The 14,956-nt window shown below is 47.5% G+C and overlaps 1 protein-coding gene and 1 long non-coding RNA gene across 4 annotated transcripts in view; one reads left to right on the top strand and one right to left on the bottom strand.

Annotated features, from left to right (window-relative positions):
* Positions 1 to 5,866: 5,866 nt before the first annotated feature.
* Positions 5,867 to 8,768, bottom strand: Gas1 (growth arrest specific 1). The gene has a single exon (XM_013078734.3). The coding sequence runs from the start codon at positions 8,113 to 8,115 to the stop codon at positions 7,111 to 7,113; it is 1,005 nt and encodes a 334-aa protein (XP_012934188.2). The 5' UTR covers positions 8,116 to 8,768; the 3' UTR covers positions 5,867 to 7,110.
* A 243-nt stretch (positions 8,769 to 9,011) lies between these two features.
* Positions 9,012 to 14,956, top strand: part of LOC110345377 (uncharacterized) — a 95,472-nt gene continuing 89,527 nt past the window's right edge. For all 3 annotated transcript variants that reach the window (XR_015448789.1, XR_015448788.1, XR_002388682.2), the window contains exon 1: positions 9,012 to 10,030. This is a non-coding gene — a long non-coding RNA (uncharacterized LOC110345377). The remainder of the gene's footprint in view (positions 10,031 to 14,956) is intronic.

Below are 14,956 nucleotides of genomic sequence, written 5' to 3'. Positions count from 1 at the left end.
AGACATGCAAATCTGTAAGGAAGAGAATAATAATGACCCTCAGTGGCATTAACTGCTAAAAATAAGGTACATTTCCTGCCAGAGATCCAAGTCACACCTGCGTGATGTTTCAGTGACCAGCTGACCACACACAGGATGTGGCTCATGAGACTGCAGTGCCTTGTTACTTCGTAGCCACTCTCTTTTCCATGTGCTTACTCTGTTTACACAGTGATGAAACTGCCTGAGTGGATGGTCCTTAGAAGATATCCCCATTGCTAGGTAACACTCAACTGTAGATGGCTAGGTAATGAATGTCATTTGAGTTTGGCTCATTATTTCAAAAGTTTTTCAACTCTAAGCTTTCTATGTTTTAATACTTACTGTGATAAAAAAAAAAATCAGGATCTCAACCTCAACACAAACAGATCTAGATTATATATTCACCAAATTCCTCACCGGAAGATCATGGCCAAGTTATTTAAGCATCAGTTCTTCATTTGCCCATTTTGCAAATGAAAAACTAGGAGTGGTAGTTAAGTTGTAGTGGATAAATGGTGTGATGCATATTATGTGCTCAGCACCGGACATGGTATATAATAATCAATAACTTTGATCATCGTTGGCTATTTTTACTGTTATTTTAATATAATGGGACGATCGCGATAATTTTTATTTTCCTAGTGTTATTAGATCATAATAGTGACTACTATTAGTACTACAATGGATATTTTGTACTTACATTTCCTTAGAAATTCAGTCAATTCATAGTACTTAAGATTTGTTCAGAGTGTTAATCTCTTAAGCACGTTACTACTCAGGTGTCTGTGCCCAGAAACTGTTTTTTCCTTTGCTCCCCTGCTGAGCTCCGTTCCTCACCTGGGGCAGTCTTCTAGTGATGACTCCTTTGCTGTCCTTCTCTTGCTCTGTGAGGATGAGCCCCTCTGTCTATAGCCAACTGCTGCTTGAGTGTCAGACTCAGAGTTGGTGTCCTGCAGTGCACCATGACCCAGGTATTGTAACTGTCCTCAAACATCGCTCACCCTCCAAGCTTTCTTCTCTTAGGACCAATTCCCTAGCTTCTGACCCAGAAACCCAGTAGCAGTCCTACTGGCTTACCCGCCACTCCTGCACCCATGTCTGACCAATCCCAGGGTCTTGAATCTGCCTTCTTCCTCACCTGACTGGTAGGTCATCTTTCTCCACTGGGCATTGTGATGGCCTCCTAACTAGTGTTGCATCTCTGGTCTTCATTCCCTGAAACCTTCATACTCTGCACAAAAAGCTGACTTTCTGGATCTCTCAGCTGGGAGCCCTCAGAAGCTCCCTGTCCTCTACACTGTGAAGGGGAAAGTCTACACCCTAGCAGGACCTTCAAGGTTTCCACCATTCTGTGCCAGACCTTCTCTCAAGCCCTGTCCTTCATCATGCTTTGGTTGTAGTGTTCATGCAAGAAACACCACCACACTTTGCTTCTTCCTGTCGCCTGCCTTCGGCTGTTGTTCATGTCCTTCTCACCTTCCTCTTAGAAAACTCCTAAGCCTGACTTTAGACTTACCTTCAATGTCACCTTCTCTAAGTAGCTTTCTCAAACTAATGTTGGGCTAAGCCATCCTCTTCTGTGCTTGCTTTTGTGGGTTAATAGTGTCTGTGTGTTTGTGTCCCCTTCCTGGCTCAGCTTGTGTAGGAATAGGGCAGTATTTTGTCCCTGTGGGCACCACTGCACACAGTACCCCACAGTGCAAGACTGAGGAACCTCTTCATGCTCCCTACCACTGGTTCATGAGTACAGACATAAACTTTAGCCAACACAAGAGCTGACGTCAATGTTTGTTTAGAAAAATGCTCCAAGTAGGTGCATTATCTGATAGGTAAAAAGTGATATAGGTTAAAATTGAAAGTTGAAGGGAGACACTTTCATAAAAGAAACTTCTTCAAAAGAGGCCTCAAATCTGACTGAAATGTTCCTTATTTTAGAGCTCAGCAGTATCTGATCAGGGATAAGGTATACAATGTGGCATAATTGTGAGACGTTACCCCCTCTGGTATCTAAGAAACTTCAAATAACCTATATAATTTATAAGAGTGAAATATGCTTCTAAGGATACATACTGATATCCAAAAAACCCCAAGGGTATCTGTAAAGCCTGGGAAGAGATACTATCACTTTATTTTTTGGTACAAATTGAAGATATGCTGGGTGACATTGTGTGTATTCACCTGTCCGGGGGCATTAGAATACCTTCTGTTTGCTTAAGGAGAACATAGCTACATATTGAACACCATCAACTTTTTAAAATTGAACTCAATCTAACCAGCAAAATATTGTTTTGACAAATGCCACACCAAAAAATGTAGACTTGATTTTATTGGGGAACCTGTGCTTTTGAAATACTGGATGGAAACCCTTTCTCCCTCCCAGCAGCCCTTTGGGCTTCTGTTGCACACATATTACAGCGTTTAGAGGTAGCCCTCCAAAATATGAGCTGAAAGCTTTCTAGGAAAGCAAATCTTTCCCACATCCTTCCCTGCAGTTCCTCTTTAAGAGGTGTCAGCATGGCTGAAAGAATGAAGTGGCTGCACATTGTTTGGCCCTGCTATTATATGCTTAACATTTCCATAACAAAAGTGCCACTCGACTTCTCCCCGATTAATGCAGCTCGAGGGCTCTTGTCGTCCTTTAATAAAACATTGTTGAAATCATTTATTTAGAGCCCTGGTTACTAGTGGGAGAATGACCATCTTTGTGCCGAAATATAGTGTATACAGTCCACTATTTTGTAGTAGATCATTCTGTTATTTAAGAAATTGATTAAATGAATGCCTTAGAAGGTATTTATGCTAATAGCGCATTACTTCTGTCATTGCAATGGTCAGGGGTGAATACTTGCCACTGTCTTCCAGGGGCAATCTCTCAGAATACAGTAAAGTCCAACTTAACTCACAGGCAGCTGATCCAGCTCTCTCCTAAGTCCTCTGGCCACAAGTCATCCATAACGTGAGGTGAGTTCCCCAGCAACTTTGCTTTGAGTAGCTGGGAGAAACTAAGTCAAATGACAACATTTCTGAGGCTCCTTGTTGCAAGAGGTCAAAAAGTAAATTCTCCTTCTCTTTTTTCTGCTCTGAAAAGATAAATGTGAAGTTATACTAGAAAGTTTCCACAGTGAACTCAATAAGCTTGGAATGCAAAGCCAAAGTTTGAAGGTGCTGTAGAGAGATTTCCAATACTGCTTAATGTCTTAGGAAGTTCTGGAGGCTTAGGAAATTCTGGAGTTCTTCAAGGCCATGTAACATTTCTGGGATGGGGATGAGGGCACTGATATGGGGAAGGAAAGGAAGCACCCTGCTGCCGTGTGGTTTTCCTGGACTCTTGGGGTAGACACATGCTATTGGATCTCCCCTTCTCAGACCCCACTGGAGACCCGTGGTACCATCCAGTTGTGTCAGGGCCTTTTGGCCCCTAAAGTTACAGCAGTCAGGGCCTGGAGCTGCTTTCTTCCTTGTGGATGTGTGCAAGGTGCTGCCCAAGTTCAACGACCTCCTGTTGTTCAGTAGAATTTACTTCTTTACAGCCATTTTCACACTTTATTGTATGTGCATGGCCATGTACACTGCTATATATTGTTAAAAATAAACAGAGACCTTATGCTATGTCCATTGTGATCATATACAAAAGCGTTGCTGTGTGCTCGGGTGGGCAGTGAAGCCTGAACCTCCTTCTATTTACTGTATGGTCACTGTCAGTTCAATGAACTGCCCCCTTGTTCTCAACCATTGTCCCACACTCCCTTAAACATTTGTCACTGAAGTGCCTCCAAAGACAAATAAACTGTCACTGAGAACTCCAACCTGCTAACTGGGGAAATGGGAAGGCTGTGGGACCCATGACTTTACAGGAAATCCACAGGGGTCCTTCCCACTCTGGAAAACTTCTGGGGAGGGCACTTTTTGAGAGTTCTCAGGAGAAGCTGGATACCTTTTCATTTGTTAATGGTGCTTCCAGGCATCTCCATGAGACATCTGAGACTGCTAAATGTCCAGGATTCCAACCGGCTCCCCGGAGAGTGTGAGATATTACAGATGTCAACATCTGTAAAAATCCTTTCTATCTAGAAGCAGATGGCAACACACAAGCCCTCAACCAACAGTCCAGGGCCCTGACATTTCAACAACCTGTTTTGGAATCCACTAGATCTGTAGGGAGGCCAGGGACTTCTGGGCTCTGGTCCATAATTGTTTAAATTACACAAAATGGACTACAGATCAATGTTCACTTTCTTTAAGAAAGAAAGCATAAAGCCTCAAGTCCTCTCTCCCCAAGGCTAGCTGGCTGATTTATTCCAGGCAGATGCTTTTGACAGGACCCTGTAAAATCAAGTTGTGAGTTTATTGTAGCAGTTAATTATCAGGCCTTTTCTAGTGCTAATGCCTTTTACTTCTTACTGGGGAAAACTGGGCCTTTTACTGGGACAAAGACTTAACTTTTCATCAAGAATGTGTTAAAATAACATGAGATGGAGATGATTTAAATATATTTAAGGACAAATCAGGAGCACTGCTAACTCCTGCTATTTTTATTTTTTATTTTTATTTTTTGGTAAAGAAAGCTGATTTCACTTACATGTCTCTTGGAATACTCTTTGTTCACTTCCCAAAGAAACAAGACACTCAGCTTTAACAATATGTTTACTCAACCATTCGGGTGACTGCTCTCCTGGTAAGACAACTATCTTATACTTCGTGAATATCTATATGTGCATATAATCTCCATTTTATGTGGACCAAGAAGTGCCTGGAATCCCTCCCTAAAAGCCAGGAAAGAGTGAGAGGAAAAAGAAACCTTGCAAGCAAGCAGGGGGTGGGAATGGGTGGGAGGAAGCTGGAAGGGGCATAGCTTTGTTAATTACTTTAGGCAGCAGAGAAATCTGGTTATGTTTTCTCAGCACATGTTAATATCAAATAAAGAGACACCAGATCTTGCTAATCTGTCGACCCCTCAGACAAAGTTTATTTGTGGTGACTTTTAAACTCCTGACTTGCCTTCCAATCATGGCGTTTAAAATGAAAAGCTTTAAATAAACACCAGGAATAGAAGATAAATAAACTTTTTTTTCCCCCTTGCAAGTGCCTAGCTTGGCGAAGTTCAGGCTCAAATCCCCAGAGGACAGAGTGCTCTCTTTTGTGTTAATGTTTAAAAGATTTTCCAATGCTGGAGTTTATTCCTACTGCAAACATTTCTATTTACAAGGTCAAGTGTATCAGCACTCGACACAGCTTAAGAGTGTAATTATTTATCTAAGGGCGTTTGAGTGTAGATCAGTAGCTCTGGCAGAAGCCCAGCCTTCAGCCCACTGCTAAACAACTCTTCACAACAATATTACAAGTTCTGGTAATTATTCCTCTCCCCAGTATGTTTACTTTTGCTGTGGGGAATGTTTTGCAACAAAATTTTGTACTTTTTCATCAAAAGTGTGAAAATGACTTTGAAGTATTAAGTCTTGTAGGTTTTCTAGGATCTATTGGTAGCAGATGTTATTGGCATGTTTGATTATAGGAGAACGTCTAGTAGCCAGAGAGGACACTCCTGGGGTAGGGGCTCATGGGCGGGGGGGTGATGCTGGGGTTGTCTTCAAATTATGCTCGGAAGACACTTTGTGAATTCTCTGCACATTGAAAAAAATCAATGAAGGTCAGTCACATATCTTTTTAGCTGCCTCATTTACAGATGTCTAATTGTTCATTAAATTAAAAGCAGAAATCGCCCACGTTTGTCTTGTACTGCATTTTAATTTCCACTGGTGATTGGAGGATTCCCAGTGCCCCTGTACACCCCTCCTCACCTATTACTGGGGTGGAAAAAGTGGAACTCTGGAAAGCAACTACACGGTATCATTGTTTATAATCTCTTTACTGATGTACACATTTTAATAAAACAAATAACCAAAAAGTACACAGAGCCATAGTTATTTAAATCATAGGACTTTAAAAAATGAGGTCTATAAAAATACAATGTTTAAGGCAGTTTGAAAATGCATTTATACATTTCTACAGTGTCCATAAATTCTCTTGAAAATAAGAATGTTACTTCAAATCTATAAAATATACTGTACATTTTAAGGCTGTTCTCAATAGACCACACTTCCAAATGGATTCTGGATTTGGATCCCTGGTGACAAGCGGATTCTATACATTTCTGGGGGAAAAAGATTTAACATGGATGTGGATTTAAAACTTTTAATTTCTTCTTAAAAATAAATTATTTCTGAAGCATACAATTTATAAAAATTATATATACAAAGTACAGCAACTGGTAACAAACCCCAGTTTTAATACACTTTATATACGATGTACCAGGGTTCAGCACCCTGATAGGGGCAGAGGCAGTATGTTCTCCGCATATGTGAACATACAGTTTCTTGATGTAAAGAACAAAAATGACAGCAACACAAACATCATAGATGGCGGTGCAGAGCTTTTTAAATAAAAAGCTGCATTGTTCAATGCCATAGTAACTCTGCAGATCAGCATGTTTGGACTCTTAACCCTAAGAAATGTGCTACGATATCAGAATAGTAGCAATGAGATTAAGGCCAACGGCTCCAAGTTATCAGAATTAATTTAGGAGTCCCTCCTAAGGCAGTCACTGCCTGCCACCAAACGTCACTGAGAACTCTGCGTGTTGATACCAAGAGTGCACGAATAAATCGCTACGTGGGAATTTTCTCTTTGCTTACAATTGGTGCGTCCTCACTGGCCACAAGCACAATTTTTTCCCCTCACAAGAAAAACGCTAATCAACAGCCCTTTTGTGTCTAATTCCTCCTTCACATCCCACCCCAGCTTTAAACTCAGTCCCTCAGAAGTGTTAGGACCCGACGGCCAGCACTTTTCAGATTTGGGTCCCCCCCCCCCCGCCCCCACGCCGTTTCCTCCAGGGCGTCCAGAGCTCTACAGCTAGATTCCCACAGCCCCAGCCTGGTGCAGTTTCGGGAGCCTGCAGTGGGGGCAGAGAGGAGCTCCAAGGAGTCGTGCTCGGGAGAAGCGACAGGGAAGAGCCCCGGCGCGGCGAGGCCCAGGCATCCCTGCCCTCCGCTCGCGGTCCCAGGCCGCAGGTGCCCGGCGAGGGCGCGACTAGAACAGAGGCCGGAGCAGCAGCAGCAAGATGGAGCTGAGCGCGGTCCAGGCAAGCTGGGGAGCCGCGCGGTGGCCACAGCTGCCGCTCCTGCGCCCGGGCCCCGAGGGCAGGTCCCCGCGGCCTCCCGGACCCGCAGCGCCGCCGCCCGGGCGCGCGCCACTGTCGTCGTCGTCCGAAGGCTGCTCGGCGCCCGCGCCGCCGGAGCGCGGCTGCTCGTCGTCGTACTCCTCGTCGTAGTAGTCGTCCAGGCCGCCGTCCGAGCCGCTGCTGCCCGGGCCGGTGCCCAGCTCGGCGCCGAAGCACAGGCGGGCCATGTTCTCCTTGACCGACTCGCAGATGGGCCGCTCCAGGCCGTCGCACACGCAGTCGTTGAGCAGCGCCGCCTTGGGCATGGCCAGCATGTCCTCGATGACCGCGCGGCACTCCTCAGTGCAGCGCAGCCCGTTGAAGACCTTACCGCAGTGGCTCAGGTAGCGGCCCAGCGCCAGGCTGCAGCGGCTGTCGCGGTCGCAGCGCCGCCGGGCCTCGGTGCAGCCCATGACTCCGCCCGCGCCCGGGCCGCCCGCGTCGCCGCTCGTCCGGGGCAGGCACGGTTCAATGGCGCGCTTGGTGGACTTGCAGTTCTCGTCCTGCGCGCAGTCACAGTCCTCCAGCGCGGGCCCGCGGCGCGTGTGGTTGAGCTGAATGAGCGCCGAGATGCAGTGGCTCGGGCAGCGCCAGCGCGACGGGAAGGCGGCGGGTGCTCCCGGCGCGTCGCCCCCGCCGAGCTGCGCCAGCACCGAAGCGCACGCCTCGCCGTACTGGCTGTAGGCGTAGCTGCACTCCGGCTCCCCCTGGCACTGCAGCAGCGCCTGCCAGCAGATGAGGCGGCGGCCGTGCGCAAGCCCGGGGCCCCGCGGCGCCGAGCCCAACAGCGGCAGCAGCGCCATCAGGCACAGCCAGGCGCCCGGCACGGTCCCCCCGCGGGCCCCGCCGCCGCCGCCCAGCAGCGCGGGGACCATCGCGGGCAGCGGCGGCCGCCGGGCGCGGAGGGGAGAGGAGCGGAGGCTAGGGGAGCGGCGGACGCGGAGCCAGCGGAAAAGTTTGCCCGAGTCCTGCACCCTTCTTGCATGAGCGTCTTCATAAATCCATGCGTGCCGCCGGCCGCTGCCCCGCTGCTGGCAGAAGTGGGCTCCTGCTCGAGCGCGGCGGCGGCTTCCTGGAAAGGCACGGGCCCGCTCGGCCCCAGGCGGTGGCGGGAGGCGCTCACTGCCGCCCCGGGGGGCTGCGGGCCGCGGGGCGGCGGCGGGGCTGCAGGAGCGCGCGGCGCTGCGGGTGCATTCTGCTCGGCGCTGCAGATCCGCGGGGCGGCCGCGGCAGCTCCTTCCTCGGGGCTCAGCGCCGCGCCGCGGTCGCCGACTCTCGCATCGCGCCGCTTCCTGGCCCTCGTCCGTCGTCGCCGCCCTCCTTGCCCGGCCGCGTCCCCTCCCCCTCGCCTCTCCGAGCTGGCGAAGCTGCGTCCGGGGGGCGCGAACAAGAGCGCGGCGCCCGCGGCCGGCAGTCCTGGCTCCTCGGCGGCGGCTTCTCGGGCACCGGAGCCCGGGGAACGGATAAGCTGAGCCCGACTGCGGACTCGCTCGCGGCGAGGCTTTAAATACAAAAGCGGGCCGGGCGCCCCCTCATTATGCATGCATGGAAAAGCAAACAAACAAAAACTGCGCGACGCTGCAGCCCCGCGCCGGCCTGCGCTCCGAGCCGCCCGCTCCTTTCTCCGCTCTGGAGCCCTCGCCAGCCCCTCTCCGCTCCCGCGCCGCGATTGGCCCCGCTTGTTGTTGTTGAAACTTTTTTCCGAGCCGCGGGAGCGGTGGGGGAGGGCGCCGGCGGGCAGCGCGCACCCGGCGGGCGGGGGGGGGGGGCGGTGCTCCGCCTTCTTAAGGGCGCGCGGCCGGGCCGAGGCGCAGCTCGCGGACAGCTGTTCGCGTAAGACTCTGCTAACGGCCTTTGTGTTCCGTTCTTTTTCCTTTTTATTTTTCATTTTAAGTGGGGCAGCTGTATTCATTCTCTCCGATCGCCCCCATCCTTGCCTTCGGCGGGATTCAGAAGTCAGTTTATTTTACAGATTTTATCATTACTGCAGGCGCGCGCGCGGGTTGTGTGTGTGTGGGGGGGGTTCCATGTAATTTAATGTGGAACTTTTGAAACCTGCACACACGTGAACCGTAAGAGAAAGCAGCACGTACTTCAGCTGCAGAGATGCTGAGACATTTACACACGCACGTGCACACACACTCCTCCGCGTCCGGGTCCCGGCCAGACCATCGAAAGGTACGGCCCTTGCACCAGGGTCGTTTGGAAATTGACAGAAATCTCATCAACAGGATCAATTTCTTAGGCAGTAAAAAAAATAATAACAGCCTTAAACCCGAGAGCCCTGGTGAACAGTTCCATCAGGCCGCAGTCACAGCACGCGGAGAGACTCCCGTCGGGCGCGGTCCGCGCTCCGCCTGGCGCTCTGTGTGCGCTAAGTGTCCGAGCAGCCCCGCCGCCCCACGCCGGACTTCGCGAGCGACCTTAACGGTGGCGCAACGCAGCCTTCGGCCACCAGAGGCAACCGGCGTCAGCGGCTAGTCAAAAACTGGCGCTTTTTTCCTGCTTTCCGTGTAGAGACTATCAACTCCATCTGTCACAAAATCAAGGCTAAATCTCCCCAGAGGCGGAGGGAGCCGGGCTCCCGCGCGCTCAGAGCTGGGCTGGTTGCTCTCCCCCAAGGCCGAGGGGGTCTGGGAGGGCGGGAGTCAGAGCCGCAGCCACGGGGGTGTGTTGCTGCAGAAAGTGCCCCGTGCGTACGGAGGTGCCCAGCCTCGGGGCGCCAGGGCAGCGGGAACCCGGGCTCTGCGAGCTGCAGCGCAAAGCCGAACCTCGCAGAGCCAGGCTGAGGTAAGGAGACAGTCATGCCCTGACTAGAGTGGCATAAATCAAACAGTATAAATCTGTACTTAAGATTTAAGAGGAAGTCTGTGACTTCGTTGTACATCCGACCAACTAGCTCTGACTTGGGGGTGGAGGGAGGGGTGCTGTTTGCAGCTGTCATCTGGGTCTTCCTGGGAAAGCTTGACCTGCTGTGTCTCTGGGGCCCTTCGCCGGTAAGGTACAGGGCCAGAGTGGTGACTTCCCTGATGAAGGCCCTCTGGGCTTTAATGTCTCGGATGGTAGGCTCATGAGGAACTGAGGAAGAAGGGCAGCATCCACTCATTGTCGACTTCGTGTTTGTTGAGTTCCTTTAGACTAGTCGATTTCAAACATAGCCAGCGTAGAATCCTATGGAGCCCTTGCTAAAATCCCCGGAGGACGCGACGGGGTAAAAACAAGACCCGGAGCATCTGCATTTCTAACAAGTGTTCAGGAAGCACCCCTGGCTGCTCCTTTAGGCACCCCCTACTGCGCTGGTGAAAAGGGCATGTCTTTATTTATTTGTGAAACTTGCCCCACCTTGGCCCTGACCTTGCTCTCAGGTGGGATTTGAGGAAGGGCCAGGAGTGCTGCCTGCTCTGGGGTCCTCTGCGTCCCTCGGTGGCCTCCTTGATCTTTTGGCTGCAGAGCCTGCCCACAGATGGAGTTGGGTTATTCCTACCCATTCACCAGAGGCTGTACTTGTTTTTCTGTTTTACACAAACAAAAGCCAGAAAACTTGTAGGACACAAGCCCCACTTGGTAACTGTCCCGTTTCTATGAAAACTCCATTTTATGCGCTCTGTTTCTGCTGTCTTCCCTTCGGTGTTTTCAGTGCACCCTGCCGTGTTCCTCCGCAAGGTGGCCAGTGACCAACATCTTGCTGTGCCCAGTCTGCACTTCTCAGTCACCATCTCATCTGACTTTTCAGCAGCATTGATGGGACTGACCATGTTTTTCAAAATATTTTTAAAAATCCAATTTGGCTTCTGGAAATCAACACTAGTGTTTTTCATTTTACTCCCTGGCAGTTCCTTTCCTAACTTTTCTCCTTAGGTGATTTCACCTTAAGTGCCTTGGTTTTAATAATAACACTTACTTGGACATTTTAAACCCCAGTCTTGCTTTGTCTTACATTTGTATGTATTCATTTAGTGGTTCAAAAAAAAAAAAAAAAAAAAGGAGAAAATCCTAAACTGCCTACTGTAAGAGCACTTCTAGATTCTTCACCCCAAACCTGTTTGTTGTCTTTCTGTGCCAGACAGACTCCAAAATTGGTATCCATCAATTTCCTCCCCTATTTATGTCAGTGCTACCCGGATAGAGTTATAGGCCAGATCCCTCCCCTGGATCTCTGGAAGGCCTTAGTGACTGGTTAGTAAGATGTGGTAAAAGTCATGGACATTCTGGAGGATTCAGGGTTAGATCCCCCGATACCATGCTAAAGTCTTCTTCTTTTCTGTCTCTTGCTTTCTTTAGAGGAATTAATTCTTGGGAACAGAGTTGAAGTGTGGCAGGCCCATGTGGAAGGAGCTCCTATTCACACATGGAAGAGTTGTCCTTCCCACAAAGAAGACCTGGAGCCTTCCCCTGAACTCTATCCTCTGTTGTTCACGAGGGCCATCTCCATATCTTTGAGTTCTACTAATTCTAAGAAATGTCTTTCACATCCACCTTTCCTGTCTTCTTACTTTCCTGGCTTTTTTGAAGTTTTTGTCATTACTGAATACTAGGTGTTCTCCAGCTGTTCCTCCAAACCAGATGTCCTAAAGGAGAAAGCATCTCAGAAGCACTTGAGAGTTTTTTTTCAAAATATATAAGCTTGTACTAATGCTGTTATACTTGAATTCTTCCCCATGGACCAAAGAATGTATCATTTGGGAAAAATATTTGTCTTAGTCACTTTCTTGTTGCTGGGACACAACACTTGACACCCACAAGTTAAAGGAGGAGAGGTTTATTGTGGCTTACAGTTTGTGGAGGTCTCAGTCCATAGTCACCTGGCTTCAAGGCAAGGTGACATGGCAGAGGGCCATCGCAGAGGAGAACAGTGGGCTTATCCACTGGTGAGTATCATGCCTCCATGATTTAATCACCTCCCCAAAGCCCACCTGTGAGCGCACGAGGCACAGGATGGGGGGATCTAGATATAAACCATAACAAAACACGAAGGCATATTTCTGTTTAAATAATCCTGCCTATGATTAACTAAACTTTCAGAGTTCATAGATCATTTCATTTTTTTAATTCATTGAGTTTATTGGTATAATTTAGGTGTATATTATGATTACATTCATCATAGGGAATTTGTATCTGTACATGATGTATCTTGGTTCTTATTTTTTCCCCTTCCCCTTCTCTCCCTTCCACTCCTCCACCCCTCCCTATTTACAGAAACTTTGTTCCATCATTTCCTTTGATCATTTTTTTCTTTCTCTCTTTCCTTTCCCCTGCCCCTCCGCTCTAGTTCCCTTCCCCTTTGAACATTTTCTTCCTATTTCCCAATATCTATTATACATTTTAGTCCTCATTTAGACTTTCTTTCTTACACCAGAGAAAAATTTTGGTATGTACACATGTGTGTCCTATTTATTTCACTTAAGAGTATGGTCTCAAGGTGCATCCACTTAGCTATAAATGACCCTAGTTTATCTTTCTTTATGGCTGGGTAGTACTCTATTTTATATTAAAAGAAACCCCACATCTTTATCCAATCACAGGTTGATGGGCGTTTGAGCTGTTTCTAAGATTTAGCTATTACAAACTGTGCCAATATAGACACGGGAGTGCATATATTGCTGAGGTATGATGCTTTTAATTCTTTTGGGAAGATAGCAAGAAGGGGAATAGCTGGGTCAAATGGAACCTCTAGTTTTAGTTTTTTGAGGAATCTCCAGACTGATTTCCACAGTGGTTGCACCAGTCTGCACTCTCACAATGGAGAAGGGTTCCTTTCTCCCCACAGTCCCTCCAGCATTTGATATTGGTTGATTTCATGGTAGCAGCCATTCTTTCTGGAGTGAGGTGGAATCTCATTGTTGTTTTCATTTGCATCTCATAAATGACCAATGATGTTGACCATTTTTTCATATATTTATTTGCTATTTCTACCCCTGCATCTGAGAAGTGTCTGTTCATTTCAGATGCCCATTTTTGGATTGGGTCTTTAAATTTAGGGGGTAGGATTTTTCTGATTTTTTTTTATATATTCTAGATAGTAGTCCTTTGAAGAACAGCTGGTAAAATATTTTTCCCACATTGTGGTTTGTGTCTTCACTCTATTGGTGGTTTCTCTGGCTGTGCAGAAGCTTTTTAATAAGATGAGATCCCAGTTGTTGATTCTCTGTGCTAGTTCCTGTGCGACTGAGGTTTTATTCATAAACTCTTTGCCTACGCCAGTGTCCTCAGGAGTTCTACCTCACCTGTCCTCCAGAAGATTCAGTGTTTCTGATTTAATATTTAGATCGTTTTTGCTTAAATTCTTTTATTGGTACATTTTAGGTATACAGTATGTTTACGTTTATCATTGGGTGTTTGTACCTGTACATGACGTATCTTGGTTCTTATTTTTCCCCATTACCTGTGCACCCTTCACCCCCTCCACCCTTCCCTATTTACGTAGACTTTGTTTCCATTTTTTTCTTTTCTCATAATTTTTCCTTTCCCTTCTTTCCTTTTCCCTTCCCCTCCCACTTCCCCTACCCATTTGGACCTTTTCTTCCTATTTCAAATTATCAATTATTCATTTAAATCGTTTTAATCCTTATTTACACTCTCAGTTTCTCACACTAGAGAAACTATTCGGTATTTACACATGTGTGTCCTATTTATTTCACTTAAGAGTATGCCCTCAGTATGCATCCATTTAGCTATAAAAGTCTCTAGTTTCTCGTTCTTTATGGCTAAGTAGTACTCCATTTTATAAAAAAAACCACATCTTCTTTATCCTGTTTCCAGTTGATGGGCACTTGGGCTGTTTCCAAGCTTTAGCTATTATGAACTGTGCCACTATAAACATGGATGCACATATATCACTGTGGTATGATTCTTTTAATTCTTTGGGGAAGATACCCCGCATAGATTTTTGATCCATTTTGATTTTAGTTTAGTGCATGGTGAAAGATATGGGTATAGTTAAATCTTCAGCACGTTGAAACCCAGTTTTTCCAGCACCATTTATTAAAGAGGTTATGTTTCCACCAGTGAAGGTGGTTGGCTCCTTTGTCAGAGATGAGGTGGCTGAGTGTGTCTGGAGTTGTTTCTTCATTTTCTAAGCTGTTCCAGATTTGTGGATGACATGATAATTAATTTGCAGATGACGTGATACTCTGCTACTACCTGCATGGCTGAAGGGTTCACTGAGTGACAAATGATGGTGGGAGATTAAGAAAAGGCAAAGAAAGAAAGTTACAAAAGCACAAAGAGAAAAAAGTGGGGCCAGGTGGGGCTCTGACTCCTGATGGGAGGAAAAAGCTCCCAGCCCATTTATTTGTAGTGGTAGAGAAAAGGGAAGCGCAGGGGAGTAAACGGGACTGGCTGTAACCCAAGCCAGGAGAGTAGCTGAGGTCTGCAGGACATCATGCTTGACAGCTTTCTGGCGAATGGGTGGGGAGAAAGGCAGTCACTCCTCTTCTCTGCCTCACTCCACCACAACCTCTTGTCCCCTGTTCTCCTCCCACCAGGGCCCTGCCTCCTCCATGGGAGGAGGAGAGTTAGGCCTGGCCATGTTGATCCATAGCGCGTGGGGCTCCTAGCAATACTCTGTATAGAAGACCCCAAAAAGTCCACCAAAAGATTTCTAGACTTAATAACCAAATTCAGAAAAGTAGCTGGGTCAACAGCCAAAAATCAGTAGCCTTCCTATACACAAATAACAGGTTCACTGAGAGAGGAATTGGGAAAACAATACCTTTC

Source organism: Heterocephalus glaber, unplaced genomic scaffold (genome assembly GCF_053883595.1).
Source record: "Heterocephalus glaber isolate CG9 unplaced genomic scaffold, H.glaber_assembly_v1.0 deba00000546, whole genome shotgun sequence".
NCBI lineage: Eukaryota > Metazoa > Chordata > Mammalia > Rodentia > Bathyergidae > Heterocephalus > Heterocephalus glaber.
The sequence above is the reverse complement of the archived record's forward strand: the minus strand, read 5'-3'. Positions and strand labels throughout refer to the sequence as shown.